The sequence below is a fragment of the Eptatretus burgeri genome, chromosome 6, assembly GCF_056783735.1.
Source record: "Eptatretus burgeri isolate ZD-2024b chromosome 6, Ebu_testis_v1, whole genome shotgun sequence".
Taxonomy (NCBI): Eukaryota; Metazoa; Chordata; class Myxini; order Myxiniformes; family Myxinidae; genus Eptatretus; species Eptatretus burgeri.
Window position 1 is genome coordinate 104,120,382 of NC_140966.1, and position 22,235 is coordinate 104,142,616.

At 45.5% G+C, this 22,235-nt stretch overlaps 1 protein-coding gene across 5 annotated transcripts in view; it reads left to right on the forward strand.

Moving 5' to 3' along the window:
* The window catches only part of SULT4A1 (sulfotransferase family 4A member 1), a 60,556-nt gene that overhangs the window by 21,777 nt on the left and 16,544 nt on the right, over positions 1–22,235 (forward strand). For 4 of the 5 annotated variants that reach the window (XM_085887021.1, XM_085887016.1, XM_085887018.1 and 1 more), the window contains one exon: positions 16,641–16,771. The exons of the other annotated variant lie outside the window; for it this stretch is intronic. In XM_085887021.1, the coding sequence (XP_085743147.1) occupies positions 16,641–16,771 (131 nt within the window). The remainder of the gene's footprint in view (positions 1–16,640; positions 16,772–22,235) is intronic. 5 annotated transcript variants of the gene reach the window in all.

Below are 22,235 nucleotides of genomic sequence, written 5' to 3' on the forward strand. Positions count from 1 at the left end.
GTGATCATCCATTCTCGAAGTATTAGTTTGTGATCATCCATTCTCGAACTGTGAGTCTGTGATCATCCACTCTCGAACTGTGAGTCTGTGCTCACCCATTGTCGAACTGTTAGTCTGTGATCACCCACTCTCGAACTGTTAGTCTGTGATCACCCACTCTCGAACTGTTAGTCTGTGATAACCCACTCTCGAACTGTTAGTTTGTGATCACCCACTCTCGAACTGTTAGTCTGTGATCATCCACTCTCGAACTGTGAGTTTATGATCACCCACTCTCGAACTGTGAGTCTGTGATCATCCACTCTTGAATTGTGAGTCTGTGATCATCCATTCTCGAAGTATGAGTTTGTGATCATCCACTCTCGAACTGTGAGTCTGTGATCATCCACTCTCGAACTGTGAGTTTGTGATGATTGACTCTCGAACTGTGAGTCTGTGATCATCCATTCTCGAAGTACGAGTTTGTGATCATCCATTCTCGAAGTATGAGTTTGTGATCATCCATTCTCGAACTGTTAGTCTGTGATCATCCATTCTCGAAGTATTAGTTTGTGATCATCCATTCTCGAACTGTGAGTCTGTGATCATCCATTCTCGAAGTATGAGTCTGTGATCATTCATTCTCGAACTGTGAGTCTGTGATCATCCATTCTCGAACTGTGAGTCTGTGATCATCCATTCTCGAACTGTGAGTCTGTGATCATCCATTCTCGAACTGTGAGTCTGTGATCATCCATTCTCGAACTGTGAGTCTGTGATCATCCATTCTCGAACTGTGAGTCTGTGATCATCCACTCTCGAACTGTGAGTCTGTGATCATCCACTCTCGAACTGTGAGTCTGTGATCATCCACTCTCGAACTGTGAGTCTGTGATCATCCACTCTCGAACTGTGAGTCTGTGATCATCCACTCTCGAACTGTGAGTCTGTGATCATCCACTCTCGAACTGTGAGTCTGTGATCATCCATTCTCGAACTGTGAGTCTGTGATCGTCCACTCTCGAACTGTGAGTCTGTGATCGTCCACTCTCGAACTATGAGTCTGTGATCGTCCACTCTCGAACTGTGAGTCTGTGATCATCCACTCTCGAACTGTGAGTCTGTGATCATCCACTCTCGAACTGTGAGTCTGTGATCATCCCTTCTCGAACTATGAGTTTGTGATCATCCACTCTCGAACTGTGAGCCTGTGATCATCCACTCTCGAACTGTGAGTCTGTGATAATCCATTCTCGAACTGTGAGTCTGTGATCATCCACTCTCGAACTGTGAGTCTGTGATCATCCATTCTCGAACTGTGAGTCTGTGATCATCCATTCTCGAATTGTGAGTCTGTGATCATCTATTCTCGAAGTATGAGTCTGTGATCATCCACTCTCGAACTGTGAGTCTGTGATCATCCACTCTCGAACTGTGAGTCTGTGATCATCCATTCTCGAACTGTGAGTCTGTGATCATCCACTCTCGAACTGTGAGTCTGTGATCATCTATTCTCGAAGTGTGAGTCTGTGATCATCCATTCTCGAAGTGTGAGTCTGTGATCATCCACTCTCGAACTGTGAGTCTGTGATCATCCACTCTCGAACTGTGAGTCTGTGATCATCCACTCTCGAACTGTGAGTCTGTGATCATCCATTCTCGAACTGTGAGTCTGTGATCATCCACTCTCGAACTGTGAGTCTGTGATCATCCATCTCGAACTGTGAGTCTGTGATCATCCACTCTCGAACTGTGAGTCTGTGATCATCCACTCTCGAACTGTGAGTCTGTGATCATCCACTCTCGAACTGTGAGTCTGTGATCATCCATTCTCGAACTGTGAGTCTGTGATCATCTACTCTCGAACTGTTAGTCTGTGATCATCTACTCTCGAACTGTGAGTCTGTGATCATCCATTCTCGAACTGTGAGTCTGTGATAATCCACTCTCGAACTGTGAGTCTGTGATCATCTATTCTCGAAGTATGAGTCTGTGATCATCTATTCTCGAAGTATGAGTCTGTGATCATCCATTCTCGAAGTGTGAGTCTGTGATCATCCACTCTCGAACTGTGAGTCTGTGATCATCCATTCTCGAACTGTGAGTCTGTGATCATCCACTCTCGTACTGTGAGTCTGTGATCATCCATTCTCGAACTGTGAGTCTGTGATCATCCATTCTCGAACTGTGAGTCTGTGATCATCCACTCTCGAACTGTGAGTCTGTGATCATCCATTCTCAAACTGTGAGTCTGTGATCATCCACTCTCGAACTGTGAGTCTGTGATCATCCACTCTGGAACTGTGAGTCTGTGATCATCCACTCTCGAACTGTGAGTCTGTGATCATCCATTCTCGAACTGTGAGTCTGTGATCATCCACTCTCGAACTGTGAGTCTGTGATCATCCATTCTCGACCTGTGAGTCTGTGATCATCTACTCTCGAACTGTGTGTCTGTGATCATCCACTCTCGAACTGTGAGTCTGTGATCATCCACTCTCGAACTGTGAGTCTGTGATCATCCATTCTCGAACTGTGAGTCTGTGATCATCCACTCTCGAACTGTGAGTCTGTGATCATCCATTCTCGAACTGTGAGTCTGTGATCATCTACTCTCGAACTGTGAGTCTGTGATCATCCATTCTCGAACTGTGAGTCTGTGATCATCCACTCTCGAACTGTGAGTCTGTGATCATCCATTCTCGAACTGTGAGTCTGTGATCATCCACTCTCGAACTGTGAGTCTGTGATCATCCATTCTCGAACTGTGAGTCTGTGATCATCTACTCTCGAACTGTGAGTCTGTGATCATCCATTCTCGAAGTATGAGTCTGTGATCATCCACTCTCGAACTGTGAGTCTGTGATCATCCACTCTCGAACTGTTAGTCTGTGATCACCCACTCTCGAACTGTGAGTCTGTGATCATCCATTCTCGAACTGTGAGTCTGTGATCATCCACTCTCGAACTGTTAGTCTGTGATCATCCACTCTCGAACTGTGAGTCTGTGATCATCCATTCTCGAACTGTGAGTCTGTGATCATCCACTCTCGAACTGTGAGTCTGTGATCATCCACTCTCGAACTGTGAGTCTGTGATCATCCATCTCGAACTGTTAGTCTGTGATCATCCATTCTCGAACTGTGAGTCTGTGATCATCCACTCTCGAACTGTGAGTCTGTGATCATCCATTCTCGAACTGTGAGTCTGTGATCATCTACTCTCGAACTGTGAGTCTGTGATCATCCATTCTCGAAGTATGAGTCTGTGATCATCCACTCTCGAACTGTGAGTCTGTGATCATCTACTCTCGAACTGTGAGTCTGTGATCATCCATTCTCGAACTGTGAGTCTGTGATCATCCACTCTCGAACTGTGAGTCTGTGATCATCCATTCTCGAACTGTGAGTCTGTGATCATCCATTCTCGAACTGTGAGTCTGTGATCATCCACTCTCGAACTGTGAGTCTGTGATCATCCACTCTCGAACTGTGAGTCTGTGATCATCCACTCTCGAACTGTGAGTCTGTGATCATCCACTCTCGAACTGTGAGTCTGTGATCATCCATTCTCGAACTGTGAGTCTGTGATCATCCACTCTCGAACTGTGAGTCTGTGATCATCCATTCTCGAACTGTGAGTCTGTGATCATCTACTCTCGAACTGTGAGTCTGTGATCATCCACTCTCGAACTGTGAGTCTGTGATCATCCACTCTCGAACTGTGAGTCTGTGATCATCCATTCTCGAACTGTGAGTCTGTGATCATCCATTCTCGAACTGTGAGTCTGTGATCATCCATTCTCGAACTGTGAGTCTGTGATCATCCACTCTCGAACTGTGAGTCTGTGATCATCCACTCTCGAACTGTGAGTCTGTGATCATCCACTCTCGAACTGTGAGTCTGTGATCATCCATTCTCGAACTGTGAGTCTGTGATCATCCACTCTCGAACTGTGAGTCTGTGATCATCCATTCTTGAACTGTGAGTCTGTGATCATCTACTCTCGAACTGTGAGTCTGTGATCATCCATTCTCGAAGTATGAGTCTGTGATCATCCATTCTCGAACTGGAGTCTGTGATCATCCACTCTCGAACTGTGAGTCTGTGATCATCCACTCTCGAACTGTGAGTCTGTGATCATCCACTCTCGAACTGTGAGTCTGTGATCACCCACTCTCGAACTGTGAGTCTGTGATCATCCACTCTCGAACTGTGAGTCTGTGATCACCCACTCTCGAACTGTGAGTCTGTGATCATCCACTCTCGAACTGTGAGTCTGTGATCATCCATTCTCGAACTGTGAGTCTGTGATCATCCACTCTCGAACTGTGAGTCTGTGATCATCCACTCTCGAACTGTGAGTCTGTGATCATCCACTCTCGAACTGTGAGTCTGTGATCATCCATTCTCGAACTGTGAGTCTGTGATCATCCACTCTCGAACTGTGAGTCTGTGATCATCCACTCTCGAACTGTGAGTCTGTGATCATCCACTCTCGAACTGTGAGTCTGTGATCATCCACTCTCGAACTGTGAGTCTGTGATCATCCATTCTCGAACTGTGAGTCTGTGATCATCCACTCTCGAACTGTGAGTCTGTGATCATCCATTCTCGAACTGTGAGTCTGTGATCATCTACTCTCGAACTGTGAGTCTGTGATCATCCACTCTCGAACTGTGAGTCTGTGATCATCCACTCTCGAACTGTGAGTCTGTGATCATCCATTCTCGAACTGTGAGTCTGTGATCATCCATTCTCGAACTGTGAGTCTGTGATCATCCATTCTCGAACTGTGAGTCTGTGATCATCCACTCTCGAACTGTGAGTCTGTGATCATCCACTCTCGAACTGTGAGTCTGTGATCATCCACTCTCGAACTGTGAGTCTGTGATCATCCATTCTCGAACTGTGAGTCTGTGATCATCCACTCTCGAACTGTGAGTCTGTGATCATCCATTCTTGAACTGTGAGTCTGTGATCATCTACTCTCGAACTGTGAGTCTGTGATCATCCATTCTCGAAGTATGAGTCTGTGATCATCCATTCTCGAACTGGAGTCTGTGATCATCCACTCTCGAACTGTGAGTCTGTGATCATCCACTCTCGAACTGTGAGTCTGTGATCATCCACTCTCGAACTGTGAGTCTGTGATCACCCACTCTCGAACTGTGAGTCTGTGATCATCCACTCTCGAACTGTGAGTCTGTGATCACCCACTCTCGAACTGTGAGTCTGTGATCATCCACTCTCGAACTGTGAGTCTGTGATCATCCATTCTCGAACTGTGAGTCTGTGATCATCCACTCTCGAACTGTGAGTCTGTGATCATCCACTCTCGAACTGTGAGTCTGTGATCATCCACTCTCGAACTGTGAGTCTGTGATCATCCATTCTCGAACTGTGAGTCTGTGATCATCCACTCTCGAACTGTGAGTCTGTGATCATCCACTCTCGAACTGTGAGTCTGTGATCATCCACTCTCGAACTGTGAGTCTGTGATCATCCACTCTCGAACTGTGAGTCTGTGATCACCCACTCTCGAACTGTGAGTCTGTGATCATCCACTCTCGAACTGTGAGTCTGTGATCATCCATTCTCGAACTGTGAGTCTGTGATCATCCACTCTCGAACTGTGAGTCTGTGATCATCCACTCTCGAACTGTGAGTCTGTGATCATCCACTCTCGAACTGTGAGTCTGTGATCATCCATTCTCGAACTGTGAGTCTGTGATCATCCATTCTCGAACTGTGAGTCTGTGATCATCCATTCTCGAACTGTGAGTCTGTGATCATCCATTCTCGAAGTATGAGTCTGTGATCATCCACTCTCGAACTGTGAGTCTGTGATCATCTACTCTCGAACTGTGAGTCTGTGATCATCCATTCTCGAACTGTGAGTCTGTGATCATCCACTCTCGAACTGTGAGTCTGTGATCATCCACTCTCGAACTGTGAGTCTGTGATCATCCACTCTCGAACTGTGAGTCTGTGATCATCCACTCTCGAACTGTGAGTCTGTGATCATCCACTCTCGAACTGTGAGTCTGTTATCATCCACTCTCGAACTGTGAGTCTGTGATCATCCATTCTCGAACTGTGAGTCTGTGATCATCCATTCTCGAACTGTGAGTCTGTGATCATCCACTCTCGAACTGTGAGTCTGTGATCACCCACTCTCGAACTGTGAGTCTGTGATCATCCACTCTCGAACTGTGAGTCTGTGATCATCCATTCTCGAACTGTGAGTCTGTGATCATCCACTCTCGAACTGTGAGTCTGTGATCATCCATTCTCGAACTGTGAGTCTGTGATCATCCACTCTCGAACTGTGAGTCTGTGATCATCCACTCTCGAACTGTGAGTCTGTGATCATCCACTCTCGAACTGTGAGTCTGTGATCATCCACTCTCGAACTGTGAGTCTGTGATCATCCACTCTCGAACTGTTAGTCTGTGATCACCCACTCTCGAACTGTGAGTCTGTGATCATCCATTCTCGAACTGTGAGTCTGTGATCATCCACTCTCGAACTGTGAGTCTGTGATCATCCACTCTCGAACTGTGAGTCTGTGATCATCCCTTCTCGAACTATGAGTTTGTGATCATCCACTCTCGAACTGTGAGCCTGTGATCATCCACTCTCGAACTGTGAGTCTGTGATAATCCATTCTCGAACTGTGAGTCTGTGATCATCCACTCTCGAACTGTGAGTCTGTGATCATCCATTCTCGAACTGTGAGTCTGTGATCATCCATTCTCGAATTGTGAGTCTGTGATCATCTATTCTCGAAGTATGAGTCTGTGATCATCCACTCTCGAACTGTGAGTCTGTGATCATCCACTCTCGAACTGTGAGTCTGTGATCATCCATTCTCGAACTGTTAGTCTGTGATCATCCATTCTCGAACTGTGAGTCTGTGATCATCTACTCTCGAACTGTGAGTCTGTGATCATCCACTCTCGAACTGTGAGTCTGTGATCATCCATTCTCGAACTGTGAGTCTGTGATCATCCACTCTCGAACTGTGAGTCTGTGATCATCCATTCTTGAACTGTGAGTCTGTGATCATCTACTCTCGAACTGTGAGTCTGTGATCATCCATTCTCGAAGTATGAGTCTGTGATCATCCACTCTCGAACTGTGAGTCTGTGATCATCCACTCTCGAACTGTTAGTCTGTGATCACCCACTCTCGAACTGTGAGTCTGTGATCATCCATTCTCGAACTGGAGTCTGTGATCATCCACTCTCGAACTGTGAGTCTGTGATCATCCACTCTCGAACTGTGAGTCTGTGATCATCCATCTCGAACTGTGAGTCTGTGATCATCCATTCTCGAACTGTGAGTCTGTGATCATCCATTCTCGAACTGTGAGTCTGTGATCATCCACTCTCGAACTGTGAGTCTGTGATCATCCACTCTCGAACTGTGAGTCTGTGATCATCCATTCTCGAACTGTGAGTCTGTGATCATCCACTCTCGAACTGTGAGTCTGTGATCATCCACTCTCGAACTGTGAGTCTGTGATCATCCACTCTCGAACTGTGAGTCTGTGATCATCCACTCTCGAACTGTGAGTCTGTGATCACCCACTCTCGAACTGTGAGTCTGTGATCATCCACTCTCGAACTGTGAGTCTGTGATCATCCATTCTCGAACTGTGAGTCTGTGATCATCCACTCTCGAACTGTGAGTCTGTGATCATCCACTCTCGAACTGTGAGTCTGTGATCATCCACTCTCGAACTGTGAGTCTGTGATCATCCATTCTCGAACTGTGAGTCTGTGATCATCCATTCTCGAACTGTGAGTCTGTGATCATCCATTCTCGAACTGTGAGTCTGTGATCATCCATTCTCGAAGTATGAGTCTGTGATCATCCACTCTCGAACTGTGAGTCTGTGATCATCTACTCTCGAACTGTGAGTCTGTGATCATCCATTCTCGAACTGTGAGTCTGTGATCATCCACTCTCGAACTGTGAGTCTGTGATCATCCACTCTCGAACTGTGAGTCTGTGATCATCCACTCTCGAACTGTGAGTCTGTGATCATCCACTCTCGAACTGTGAGTCTGTGATCATCCACTCTCGAACTGTGAGTCTGTTATCATCCACTCTCGAACTGTGAGTCTGTGATCATCCATTCTCGAACTGTGAGTCTGTGATCATCCACTCTCGAACTGTGAGTCTGTGATCATCCACTCTCGAACTGTGAGTCTGTGATCACCCACTCTCGAACTGTGAGTCTGTGATCATCCACTCTCGAACTGTGAGTCTGTGATCATCCATTCTCGAACTGTGAGTCTGTGATCATCCACTCTCGAACTGTGAGTCTGTGATCATCCATTCTCGAACTGTGAGTCTGTGATCATCCACTCTCGAACTGTGAGTCTGTGATCATCCACTCTCGAACTGTGAGTCTGTGATCATCCACTCTCGAACTGTGAGTCTGTGATCATCCACTCTCGAACTGTGAGTCTGTGATCATCCACTCTCGAACTGTTAGTCTGTGATCACCCACTCTCGAACTGTGAGTCTGTGATCATCCATTCTCGAACTGTGAGTCTGTGATCATCCACTCTCGAACTGTTAGTCTGTGATCATCCACTCTCGAACTGTGAGTCTGTGATCATCCATTCTCGAACTGTGAGTCTGTGATCATCCACTCTCGAACTGTGAGTCTGTGATCATCCACTCTCGAACTGTGAGTCTGTGATCATCCATCTCGAACTGTTAGTCTGTGATCATCCATTCTCGAACTGTGAGTCTGTGATCATCCACTCTCGAACTGTGAGTCTGTGATCATCCATTCTCGAACTGTGAGTCTGTGATCATCTACTCTCGAACTGTGAGTCTGTGATCATCCATTCTCGAAGTATGAGTCTGTGATCATCCACTCTCGAACTGTGAGTCTGTGATCATCCACTCTCGAACTGTGAGTCTGTGATCATCCATTCTCGAACTGTGAGTCTGTGATCATCCACTCTCGAACTGTGAGTCTGTGATCATCCATTCTCGAACTGTGAGTCTGTGATCATCCATTCTCGAACTGTGAGTCTGTGATCATCCACTCTCGAACTGTGAGTCTGTGATCATCCATTCTCGAACTGTGAGTCTGTGATCATCCACTCTCGAACTGTGAGTCTGTGATCATCCACTCTCGAACTGTGAGTCTGTGATCATCCATTCTCGAACTGTGAGTCTGTGATCATCCACTCTCGAACTGTGAGTCTGTGATCATCCATTCTCGAACTGTGAGTCTGTGATCATCTACTCTCGAACTGTGAGTCTGTGATCATCCACTCTCGAACTGTGAGTCTGTGATCATCCACTCTCGAACTGTGAGTCTGTGATCATCCATTCTCGAACTGTGAGTCTGTGATCATCCACTCTCGAACTGTGAGTCTGTGATCATCCATTCTCGAACTGTGAGTCTGTGATCATCCATTCTCGAACTGTGAGTCTGTGATCATCTACTCTCGAACTGTGAGTCTGTGATCATCCACTCTCGAACTGTGAGTCTGTGATCATCCATTCTCGAACTGTGAGTCTGTGATCATCCACTCTCGAACTGTGAGTCTGTGATCATCCATTCTTGAACTGTGAGTCTGTGATCATCTACTCTCGAACTGTGAGTCTGTGATCATCCATTCTCGAAGTATGAGTCTGTGATCATCCACTCTCGAACTGTGAGTCTGTGATCATCCACTCTCGAACTGTTAGTCTGTGATCACCCACTCTCGAACTGTGAGTCTCTGATCATCCATTCTCGAACTGGAGTCTGTGATCATCCACTCTCGAACTGTTAGTCTGTGATCATCCACTCTCGAACTGTGAGTCTGTGATCATCCACTCTCGAACTGTGAGTCTGTGATCATCCATTCTCGAAGTATGAGTCTGTGATCATCCACTCTCGAACTGTGAGTCTGTGATCATCCACTCTCGAACTGTTAGTCTGTGATCACCCACTCTCGAACTGTGAGTCTGTGATCATCCATTCTCGAACTGGAGTCTGTGATCATCCACTCTCGAACTGTTAGTCTGTGATCATCCACTCTCGAACTGTGAGTCTGTGATCATCCACTCTCGAACTGTGAGTCTGTGATCATCCATCTCGAACTGTGAGTCTGTGATCATCCACTCTCGAACTGTGAGTCTGTGATCATCCACTCTCGAACTGTGAGTCTGTGATCATCCACTCTCGAACTGTGAGTCTGTGATCATCCATTCTCGAACTGTGAGTCTGTGATCATCCATTCTCGAACTGTGAGTCTGTGATCATCTACTCTCGAACTGTGAGTCTGTGATCATCTACTCTCGAACTGTGAGTCTGTGATCATCCATTCTCGAACTGTGAGTCTGTGATCATCCATTCTCGAACTGTGAGTCTGTGATAATCCACTCTCGAACTGTGAGTCTGTGATCATCTATTCTCGAAGTATGAGTCTGTGATCATCTATTCTCGAAGTATGAGTCTGTGATCATCCATTCTCGAAGTGTGAGTCTGTGATCATCCACTCTCGAACTGTGAGTCTGTGATCATCCATTCTCGAACTGTGAGTCTGTGATCATCCACTCTCGTACTGTGAGTCTGTGATCATCCATTCTCGAACTGTGAGTCTGTGATCATCCATTCTCGAACTGTGAGTCTGTGATCATCCACTCTCGAACTGTGAGTCTGTGATCATCCACTCTCGAACTGTGAGTCTGTGATCATCCATTCTCAAACTGTGAGTCTGTGATCATCCACTCTCGAACTGTGAGTCTGTGATCATCCACTCTGGAACTGTGAGTCTGTGATCATCCACTCTCGAACTGTGAGTCTGTGATCATCCATTCTCGAACTGTGAGTCTGTGATCATCCACTCTCGAACTGTGAGTCTGTGATCATCCATTCTCGAACTGTGAGTCTGTGATCATCCACTCTCGAACTGTGAGTCTGTGATCATCCACTCTCGAACTGTGAGTCTGTGATCATCCACTCTCGAACTGTGAGTCTGTGATCATCCACTCTCGAACTGTGAGTCTGTGATCATCCATTCTCGAACTGTGAGTCTGTGATCATCCACTCTCGAACTGTGAGTCTGTGATCATCCATTCTCGAACTGTGAGTCTGTGATCATCCACTCGAACTGTGAGTCTGTGATCATCCACTCTCGAACTGTGAGTCTGTGATCATCCACTCTCGAACTGTGAGTCTGTGATCATCCACTCTCGAACTGTGAGTCTGTGATCATCCATTCTCGAACTGTGAGTCTGTGATCATCCACTCTCGAACTGTGAGTCTGTGATCATCCATTCTCGAACTGTGAGTCTGTGATCATCTACTCTCGAACTGTGAGTCTGTGATCATCCATTCTCGAAGTATGAGTCTGTGATCATCCACTCTCGAACTGTGAGTCTGTGATCATCCACTCTCGAACTGTGAGTCTGTGATCATCCACTCTCGAACTGTTAGTCTGTGATCACCCACTCTCGAACTGTGAGTCTGTGATCATCCATTCTCGAACTGTGAGTCTGTGATCATCCACTCTCGAACTGTTAGTCTGTGATCATCCACTCTCGAACTGTGAGTCTGTGATCATCCATTCTCGAACTGTGAGTCTGTGATCATCCACTCTCGAACTGTGAGTCTGTGATCATCCATTCTCGAACTGTGAGTCTGTGATCATCCACTCTCGAACTGTTAGTCTGTGATCATCCACTCTCGAACTGTGAGTCTGTGATCATCCACTCTCGAACTGTGAGTCTGTTATCATCCACTCTCGAACTGTGAGTCTGTGATCATCCATTCTCGAACTGTGAGTCTGTGATCATCCACTCTCGAACTGTGAGTTTGTGATCATCCACTCTCGAAGTATGAGTCTGTGATCATCCACTCTCGAACTGTGAGTCTGTGATCATCCACTCTCGAACTGTGAGTCTGTGATCACCCACTCTCGAACTGTGAGTCTGTGATCATCCACTCTCGAACTGTGAGTCTGTGATCATCCATTCTCGAACTGTGAGTCTGTGATCACCCACTCTCGAACTGTGAGTCTGTGATCATCCACTCTCGAACTGTGAGTCTGTGATCATCCATTCTCGAACTGTGAGTCTGTGATCATCCACTCTCGAACTGTGAGTCTGTGATCACCCACTCTCGAACTGTGAGTCTGTGATCATCTACTCTCGAACTGTGAGTCTGTGATCATCCACTCTCGAACTGTGAGTCTGTGATCATCCACTCTCGAACTGTGAGTCTGTGATCATCCATTCTCGAACTGTGAGTCTGTGATCATCCACTCTCGAACTGTGAGTTTGTGATCATCCACTCTCGAAGTATGAGTCTGTGATCATCCACTCTCGAACTGTGAGTCTGTGATCATCCACTCTCGAACTGTGAGTCTGTGATCACCCACTCTCGAACTGTGAGTCTGTGATCATCCACTCTCGAACTGTGAGTCTGTGATCATCCATTCTCGAACTGTGAGTCTGTGATCATCCACTCTCGAACTGTGAGTCTGTGATCACCCACTCTCGAACTGTGAGTCTGTGATCATCCACTCTCGAACTGTGAGTCTGTGATCATCCATTCTCGAAGTATGAGTCTGTGATCATCTACTCTCGAACTGTGAGTCTGTGATCACCCACTCTCGAACTGTTAGTCTGTGATCATCCACTCTCGAACTGTGAGTTTGTGATCATCCACTCTCGAAGTATGAGTCTGTGATCATCCACTCTCGAACTGTGAGTCTGTGATCATCCATTCTCGAACTGTGAGTCTGTGATCATCCACTCTCGAACTGTGAGTCTGTGATCATCCACTCTCGAACTGTGAGTCTGTGATCATCCACTCTCGAACTGTGAGTCTGTGATCATCCATTCTCGAACTGTGAGTCTGTGATCATCCATTCTCGAACTGTGAGTCTGTGATCATCCATTCTCGAACTGTGAGTCTGTGATCACTCACTCTCGAACTGTGAGTCTGTGATCATCCACTCTCGAACTGTGAGTCTGTGATCATCCACTCTCGAACTGTGAGTCTGTGATCATCCACTCTCGAACTGTGAGTCTGTGATCACCCACTCTCGAACTGTGAGTCTGTGATCATCCACTCTCGAACTGTGAGTCTGTGATCATCCATTCTCGAACTGTGAGTCTGTGATCATCCACTCTCGAACTGTGAGTCTGTGATCATCCACTCTCGAACTATGAGTCTGTGATCATCCACTCTCGAACTGTGACTCTGTGATCATCCACTCTCGAACTGTGAGTCTGTGATCATCCATTCTCGACTGTGAGTCTGTGATCATCCACTCTCGAACTGTGAGTCTGTGATCATCCATTCTCGAACTGTGAGTCTGTGATCATCCACTCTCGAACTGTGAGTCTGTGATCACCCACTCTCGAACTGTGAGTCTGTGATCATCCACTCTCGAACTGTGAGTCTGTGATCACCCACTCTCGAACTGTGAGTCTGTGATCATCCACTCTCGAACTGTGAGTCTGTGATCATCCATTCTCGAAGTATGAGTCTGTGATCATCCACTCTCGAACTGTTAGTCTGTGATCATCCACTCTCGAACTGTGAGTCTGTGATCATCCACTCTCGAAGTATGAGTCTGTGATCATCCACTCTCGAACTGTGAGTTTGTCCATTCTTCCACCGTTTAATACGACAAATCTGTAAAAACAGAAAACACATTTCGCTCCTTGTCAATTACTAACTCACATTTTGACACTGATGTCGACGTGGGATTTTCTTTTCCCGTTTACCTGAACATCACTTGTAATTATTGCCAGTCAACGAAAGCTTTGTGGAGAGATTTGGGGACGTTGTTATGGTTATCTTGGGGGTGTTGCTGTGGTTATCTTGGGGACGTTGTTATGGTTATCTTGGGGACGTTATTATGGTTATCTTGGGGACGTTGCTATGGTTATCTTGGGGGCGTTGCTATGGTTATTTTGGGGGCGTTGCTATGGTTATCTTGCGGGTGTTGCTATGGTTTTCTTGGGGCCGTTGCTATGGTTATCTTGGGAGCATTGCTCTGGTTATCTTGGGGCCGTTGCTATGGTTATCTTGGGGCCGTTGCTATGGTTATCTTGGGAGCATTGCTCTGGTTATCTTGGGGCCGTTGCTATGGTTTTCGTTTTACCTGGTTTGGGGAATCTGGAGGTTAAATGGGAGAACCGACAGCACAACGTCTAAGTTCCATGGGATTGATTCATGAAGACGGAGGTCGATGATAATTATTGATCATTCGGAGAGAGAAGTACACCTGAGGGATAATTATTAAGAAGTTTAAACTTCAGTATATAATTATCATCCCAATTATTATACTGTAATAAAACGTATTATCCATCACCTCTTGTGCCAAGTCAAGATGGCTCATAATCCGTTTGATGTTCCCTGATGAGCTCATGATGCCGGGATGCAGATATTGTGTTTTCCTTTGTCTTCATATTTATACAGTAATGTAATACTGTACTAACAGGATAAACGTGTGTGTGTGTGTGTGTGTGTGTGTGTGTGTGTGTGTGTGTGTGTGTGTGTGTGTGTGTGTGTGTGTGTGTGTGTGTGTGTGTGTGTGTGTGTATGTGTGTGTGTGTGTGTGTGTGTGTGTGTGTGTGTATTTGTCTGTCTGTGTGCAGGATATCTAAAAAAGGTGTGGACGGATTCGGATGAAACTTGGTGGACTCGTTGGGTGTGTGACAAGGACGAATTGATTAGATTTTGGCGAAGATCCGAATCCGGATCTGGATATGAGAATTATTTATTTTTTAAGTGATTCTTCATCATTGAGTGATGGGGCTCAAAAACGATTATATAGCACGATATGTCAAAAATGTATTGGGCCCGATATGTTCTCGTGGATGAGGCATTATGTGGCGGAGGTATGCGCTCTCGCGAGTGCCCTCATAGTTTAAGTTTGTTTCATCCTCATTGCGACTCACAGATAGACATGCAATATGTTTGTGAAGTGCAACATGCTGTCTTTTGATTAAATCCATCAGCGATGCGACGGCTAGTATGATCTCAGACCCATGGATGAGCTTGGACACAGATCGCATGTGGGACGAAGGTATAGTGGGATATGTCATCTTACGTACTTGCAAGAATCACAAAGATGTTCGGATTAACGCAGTTTATGGGATTCAAACCTGGTACTGTATCCCGACATCATGAGTGGAGTGCTCCCAGATGGGAATGCTCAAAAGGATGCCTAATGTCCTAATTAATGTAAAGGAACACTGATTTCTCATAAGGTCCTTGTTTTGCACATGCTTACCTTACCAGCTCCTCCATTTGGGTCATTCCATGTCAAATCATCAAAGAATCTGCCGTCATCTCTCAGATTTTTGTAAAACTTTGGGAACCAATTGGGACCCATGAAAAACGACAAGAACTCAAATATTTTTGCTAACATCCTCTTAATTTGTGAGATACAGACTAACGAACTTTGGACTAATTAGCACGACGTCGCGAATTCAAATGGCCATATCTCTAAAAGTATAACACCTAGAGAGCTGGTTTTGGTGTCATTTTAAAGGTATTTTCATGCCCTATGAATTTCTCTGGGCAACATTTTCCTACCTCCAACCACAAAAAAGTTATCACTAAATATAAACTTCAATCGTGAATCCCCAAAAAATATATCCTTCAAATTTCCTCAAATTCATCCCAGAGGTACCTTATGATGTCAAGAAGCTTCCACATAAATTTTGTGATGGGCACTCCAATAGTTTCTGAGATATGAGCAATAATGAACATGTACGTATGGCATTTCGGTTCGAAAATCAGCATTTGTAATGTATTATACAATCAATAAGTGAGTTCAAGTACACAGTGTTCACTAACCTGACTTCGGCTTTCAATTTCCTCTTCAATGCAGCAACAGCAGCACTTGTTTCTTCCCCTCAGGCCCAGTTGAAAATGAAAGTATATGATACTTCAAAGCAATTGATGGTCGTTCCCTGTGTTCCCTGTCATGGCTCGGTTAGAATGATTGTATAATACATTACAAATGCTGATTTTCGAACCTATATGCCATATGTACATGTACATTATTGCTCATATCTCAGAAACTATTGGAGTGCCCATCACAAAATTTATGTGGAAGCTTCTTGACATCATAAGGTACCTCTGGGATGAATTTGAGGAAATTTGAAGGACACATTTTTTGGGGATTCACGATTGAAGTTTATATTCTGTGATAACTTTTTTTGTGGTTGGAGGTAGGAAAATGTTGCCCAGACAAATTCATAGGGCATGAAAATACCTTTAAAATGACACCAAAACCAGCTCTCTAGGTGTTATACTTTTAGAGATATGGCCATTTGAATTCGCGACGTCGTGATAATTAGTCCAAAGTTCGTTAGTCTGTATCTCACTAATTAAGAGGCTGTTAGCAAAAATATTTGAGTTCTTGCCGTTTTTTATGGGTCCCAATTGGTTTCCAAAGTTTTACAAAAATCTGAGAGATGACGGCAGATTCTTTGATGATTTGACATGGAATGACCTATGTTCCTCAGATGAACCTCCTACTCCCTCTGTCTCCTACTCTCATGTTCAGGAGTGACGACAAAATTGTTTATGTGGTGTCACAGTCTGGTCTATATGGTGAGCCATTGTGCTGAGCAGTTTGAGTTGTTTGTTGTGGTATGTGGCGGCGCAGGAACGAGTCTGCTGCAGGAGGTGGTTTACGTGGTGAGTCGTGGTGCTGAAGCAGACGAATCGGCACTAATCAACATTGATGACTTCATCCCTGTGCTTGAGTACCCTCAACCAGGCATTGATGCTATCAAGGTATTGATAAGAGATGCACATGACGGTGTATAATAGAACATTGTGAAGTCAATGTAGTTATGAATGTCGACGTGGGGTTCCTCCCAGGAAATTTCTCATTACACGGGAAAATTGGACCTCCATTCCGGCTCGCTCCGCACGCCAGCAATCATTCAGCACCCGCCGTATTTTACATCTTGACACACTGCCCATCCCCTGTCCCACCCCCTTTTATTCTGGTCTTTCCATTCTGGAGGTTTGCACGTAAGACTCGAATGACACTTGATGTTTTGTGCAAGTAACCACAACACGCCATTTTAATGCGACTCTTAACCAGTCAGAAGGAGGCCTCTACCAGGCCCCAGCATCTGCATTCGAACGTGCATGTTGCACAAAGGGATATTTAAATCAACAATAAAGTCACGATCCTGGGATGCCCTCCCTGTTTCCAACTGAGAGAGCAGTTTCGGTTAAGTCTCGACTTATCCCGGTGGATATGTGAAAGCATTGTGACCTTGGCTATACAAGCATCAAATTTGTCACACAGCCAGGGCAAACGTCCAATGGAAGATTTTCAGCGATAGGACCATTGCAGATTTTTCCTGTGATGGAAATGGTCGCTATTTTTTTATTTTTTTTATTTTATTTAAATGGCCACAATTCCATTCTTATTTGACCATAAATTAGTAGATTATAGAGCTGGCAGGATGGCCGAGAGTCATGCACACTCGCCTCGAAGCTGTCTCGCCCGGGCTCGAATCGCGACCCCGCTATAAACTGTGTGCTTCACAGGCAGGGTGATTCATCAATGTGTGTGCCGTCCCTCGGGTGGACGTTAAACTGGGTGTCCTGTCTGCCGGCACTAATTGGTAGACGTTAAAGATCTCACGGTGGCCTTCACGAAGAGCAGGTGAGCTCTCGCCGGTTGTAGCATATTCTCCACCACAACCACACAAGGAGGTGCACTGGAGAGCTGCCTCGAAGCATTTGCACTGTGCCTTGCAGTCCTTCTTGTAGCTCATTCGCAGGAGTTCTCAACAAGCTTTCATTGCTTGGAATGAGTCGTGTGCACTTGCAGAGATAGGAATATGGTCTATATTGTCCACTGCAGCGGTAGTGAAGAGGCCACCTCTGATTTGAGGAGGGCAGACGATATACTCCATCTCATGGTGTTGAGAGATTTTATTTCCAAGATCAGTGGAGATGTTCAGTACACAGTCATATGAGATGGACAGTCCCAGGTTGAACATAGTGTTCACCATGTCATGCTTGTGAGTCTTTATGTGGAGCATCACTCCAAGATACACAGTGGTGTTTCTCGGTCTTGGCTGTGCCAAACAACATGTGTAGCGGTACCTGTATCCTGGTAGCAAACAGAACTGTTGAACATCAGCAATGGCGAGAGGGTGAGAACTGACCGAAGCACCGACTGATTCCTTGCATGTTACATGATGTTTGGGCCATTCAGGATCATAGCTACTAGTGACAAAAGGGATTTTGGCACCAACTCCTATTGGCACTGGTTATGAAATGAGAAGCTGAACCTCGTTTCCATTTTGAACGCGTCTCGACGGACAGTTTTTGCAGCCCTGGTGAGATGAACACCATCACTGTCCACATCATGCTCACATTACTTTTTTCTCGAGCAGAGGCAACATCTCCGTTGCTAATGAGTACCATATCGTGGCCTTGCTTGTGGGCTTCCATGTCAGGAAAGCAGGCGAGGAATCGGTTCTTCAACCTGGTTGAGTGAACACACCCGGTGATTTCAGTTCAAAGTTCTTGTCCACTCGGGTTTCTTCAATATAGATCACCAGTCCAACAAATGCAATGCCACGGTTGCGATGCCATCGTAAATCACAACTCAACAACACTCAGTTTTGTGAGCCGAGGCTTATCCTGCAAATTGAGAGCACACTGCTTGACATTTACATCAAGCTCAAACATTGATGCTTCACCGAATGAGTCTCCAGCTGCCGATTCAGGATTAAAAAAAAAAACAACAAACATGTTGCAGCAGAAGATGTACCTTTTCCAACGCTCTTACGAGTGCACTTCTTGAAACCGTCAGCGTTGTCTTCACCACATATTTCCTCTTCTCTGCCAGTTGTAGTTTGGTTTTGTAAAACTGCGCTCCGCATGAATTGGGATATGTGGCTTTGTGCTGCCGGAATGTTGCCTCCATGCCCTCACGCACATTCAGTTGTGACGACGATTGTTTTCGGCAAGCGATCAATCTTACTGAAATCTAGGAGGTCGTCAGCTGTGCTCTTGTCGCCTGCCGCGTCTGTACCACATCTTGAATTAGCTAGAAAATGGAGTGTTTGTCATGTGTCCTCCGAACAAAGAAAACATTTGTCCCAGTCTATATGATACTGAGTAGAACTCCTCGACATCCCAGGCGACTGAGGATCCATCACTTCACGCACCTTATCCATCGTCAGACAAGCAACCGCGGCTCAGTTCTGTATATGGAGAAGTAGTCCAGGTTCTAAGCAAAATAATTGTTCACATTGTGATACAAGCACCAAATTTGGTGGAGTGGTAGAGTATCACTCCCTGGTCAATATAAGCTCGGGAGACATTTCCAATATTGTCTCTGGTTGCTATGGCAACCATTTTTCACTTTTCAGCAAATCTGCCCGAAAAGCCCGGTTTGGGATTTATGTTATTGTGCTCTGTACATGTTCATAATGATCTGATATGCAAGTGTTTGATGTCAAAATGACCAGAATCACGAGGGCTACTAGATGCTGATAATCACATGTCATTTCAGGAAGGTTTGCGTGAAAATATATTGAAAAACGTGATTTTTTTTCGTTCAAAATTTGCTTCGTTTTTGCAGCGAACGTGACATTAAAAATGTAATTACTCAAAAAAGTTATTGCTTATTTTTCCAATTTAAGCACATCGTACTCACCCATATTATGAGTGCTAAATGAGGATGTATAAAATATTATATTTAGCTGAGATCTCCCAATGAGATTTATCATAATGTAATGTTGCCCTCAAATATCTCATTATAGTTTGTGACTGCACATTTTCATAAAACAGACACCAGCAATAGCTTTAGGTACATTTATTTATATTTGCAATTTGATGTATTCCTTAGTATTTTAACAATTCATGTATTGCATTTACACCTCTTTGCATTCAATGTTTTAGTTATTCACCATGTACACAACTTTATGGAATTCATGTATCACATTCACACACGTAGGAAGCAATCTCCAGCACAGCCGCACAGATCTGTACATGTCAAACTAGCCTTTTTGCATTTGCATCTGTTCGTGCACCCTTTCTTGCATGAACAATGTACAAGCTCATAACAAGTGTCCGTAGCCTCTGGGAGCGTCGTCCACAGCGGAATCCATGTGGACACATCACGCTTCCAACCCCAGTCCACTGGGCTTGGGAGTACTGGACATGACAACAAGGATTGGCCGCAGCAGAACACAGCTTGGTACACAGTCCTCCTCAGGTGTTGTTCCAGGGCTGCTTGTGTTGGTGGAAGTAATTCGAGTGACTTTGGATTCTTGGTGAATACATCTTTCCTGGTCATATTCACGCTGGATGTTTGGGACGAACGGTGGTGGAGAATTACCACAAATCGCTCAATGTCTGTCATTAGATCACCAGGGATGCTGCCACCAGGAGGAAGGTCCATTAAACCGAGAAATGTTTTGGTTAGGTCTGGGAACACATTCCACGCTTCCCAAGCAGATCGTTTGCCCTTTCCAGCAAATGCAGAGACAGTATCACACCTCTGTAAATGCGTGAAACAATGGCAACACTCCAGATTTGTCTGGTCCCAGTGCCTGACACATCGCATGTGCAGATAAATATCTGTAGTGTCGTGCTGTACCAAACGCTATCCACAGTTCTTCTAGATCGGATTGTAGCTGCTGGGCTGTTGCCACTGCAAAGACTACAAAATTGGAGTCTACAGTCCTGATGAGGATCCTCTTGTGTCCCTGTCGTACTTGGTCAGCCACGTGCAGCATGATTCTCGAATCTGCCTCTTCGTGCGAGCATGGTTCCAGATGTTGTCGGTTGATTTCGCTTGCCGAACAGAGAATTGTGTCACCATTGGTACTGTAGATCTCCTTACCAGGTACTGTAACTGTGACGATAAACTTGCCCAAGTAGTCGAAGAGTTCGATCTTGCTGTCGTTGACTCGCAAAAAGCTCTCCCAGTTGCCGGGTATTGCAGTACCTGCCTTGACGCGCCTCCGCGTACCTTTACCTCGGTTTTCACGTGCTCCTTGTTTCAAGGAATCTGGTCGGTAGACGTCCCACACGATATCCAGTCGCTCTACCTTTTCAAGCTGGGAGAGGATGTAGGACTTGAAGATATGGTCAGCATACTCCTGGAAGGTCTTCGTTGCTCCAGGCTGTAGCAAGTGGACAATTACTGAGCCATCAAGCACCTTTGCATCGACCGTCGGTGCATCTGTGACTGGTGGTACAACCTTGCTGAGGCACTCCAAGATGTCCGCCTTGCTGCCTGTTCGAAGGTTTCCTGTTTGGGATAGGGCTGGTGGACATTCCTGGTTCTCATGTTTGAAAAACTCCTCGAGGTTCCCATCTCTGGACTGACATGCAATGTAGAGCCTTGAGAACAGGATACAGTCGTTCTTCAGTGATGCGACCTGGGACTTTGACTTGGAATTTTTGGCTGGTCGGTTATTGAAGAGTGGTAGGTTGTTTTTCTTGATCGGTTCAGCGATGGCTTTGGTGTGGTGATACAGACGTTCTTCTTTGTACTGTGTGTACTGGCTCTTTCCGATCTGCTCGATATTCTTCATGGTTTCAACCACGGTTCCACTCATGACTTCCCTTGAATCCAAGGTCATCAAATCTGTGCTGTCTTCTTGAAAGGGATTACCCATTTCTGCAATAGTCGCAGCAAGTTCTTTGACGTTAGAGATGAATTTTGGTTGTGTTCCTGACACTTGTTCGTGGTGTCGGAAATCTTCAGCTGTGTCAGTAAACCAAGAGCTTGCTTCAAACTCCTCGATAACTCGGGCGATTTCGGGTCCTGCAATCGCCCAACGGAGAAGTGCACTTGGATTTTCTGTCAGTCCTACAGCTCCTCCATCTCTCTTTATAAGATCATTAAGCTGCTCGTGCACCTGGTCAAGAGCAATACCGGAGAACTTTCTTGACGTCTTGTGAACCACGAAACTGCCATTCAGAAATGCCCTGTGGATTTCAGGATTTCTCACAGCCAACTCTTTCATGTCTCGGATGTGAAATGGGACCCATCTCGAGTAGTGCACACGATCAAGGGCAAAGAACCATGGCATGAGCTGTTCCAATGAGTCGATGTACAGAGCGAAGTTTCCCTCCCGAAGTGACCTAATGAACTGCAGCAACTTCAGTTCAAATTGTAACGTCATGGCCCAAAATCTGAACTGTGGGTATTGGTCGTAGTTTTCAGAGCACCAGGTGTTGAAATCTGTTGGAGTGTCAGCCCCATCAA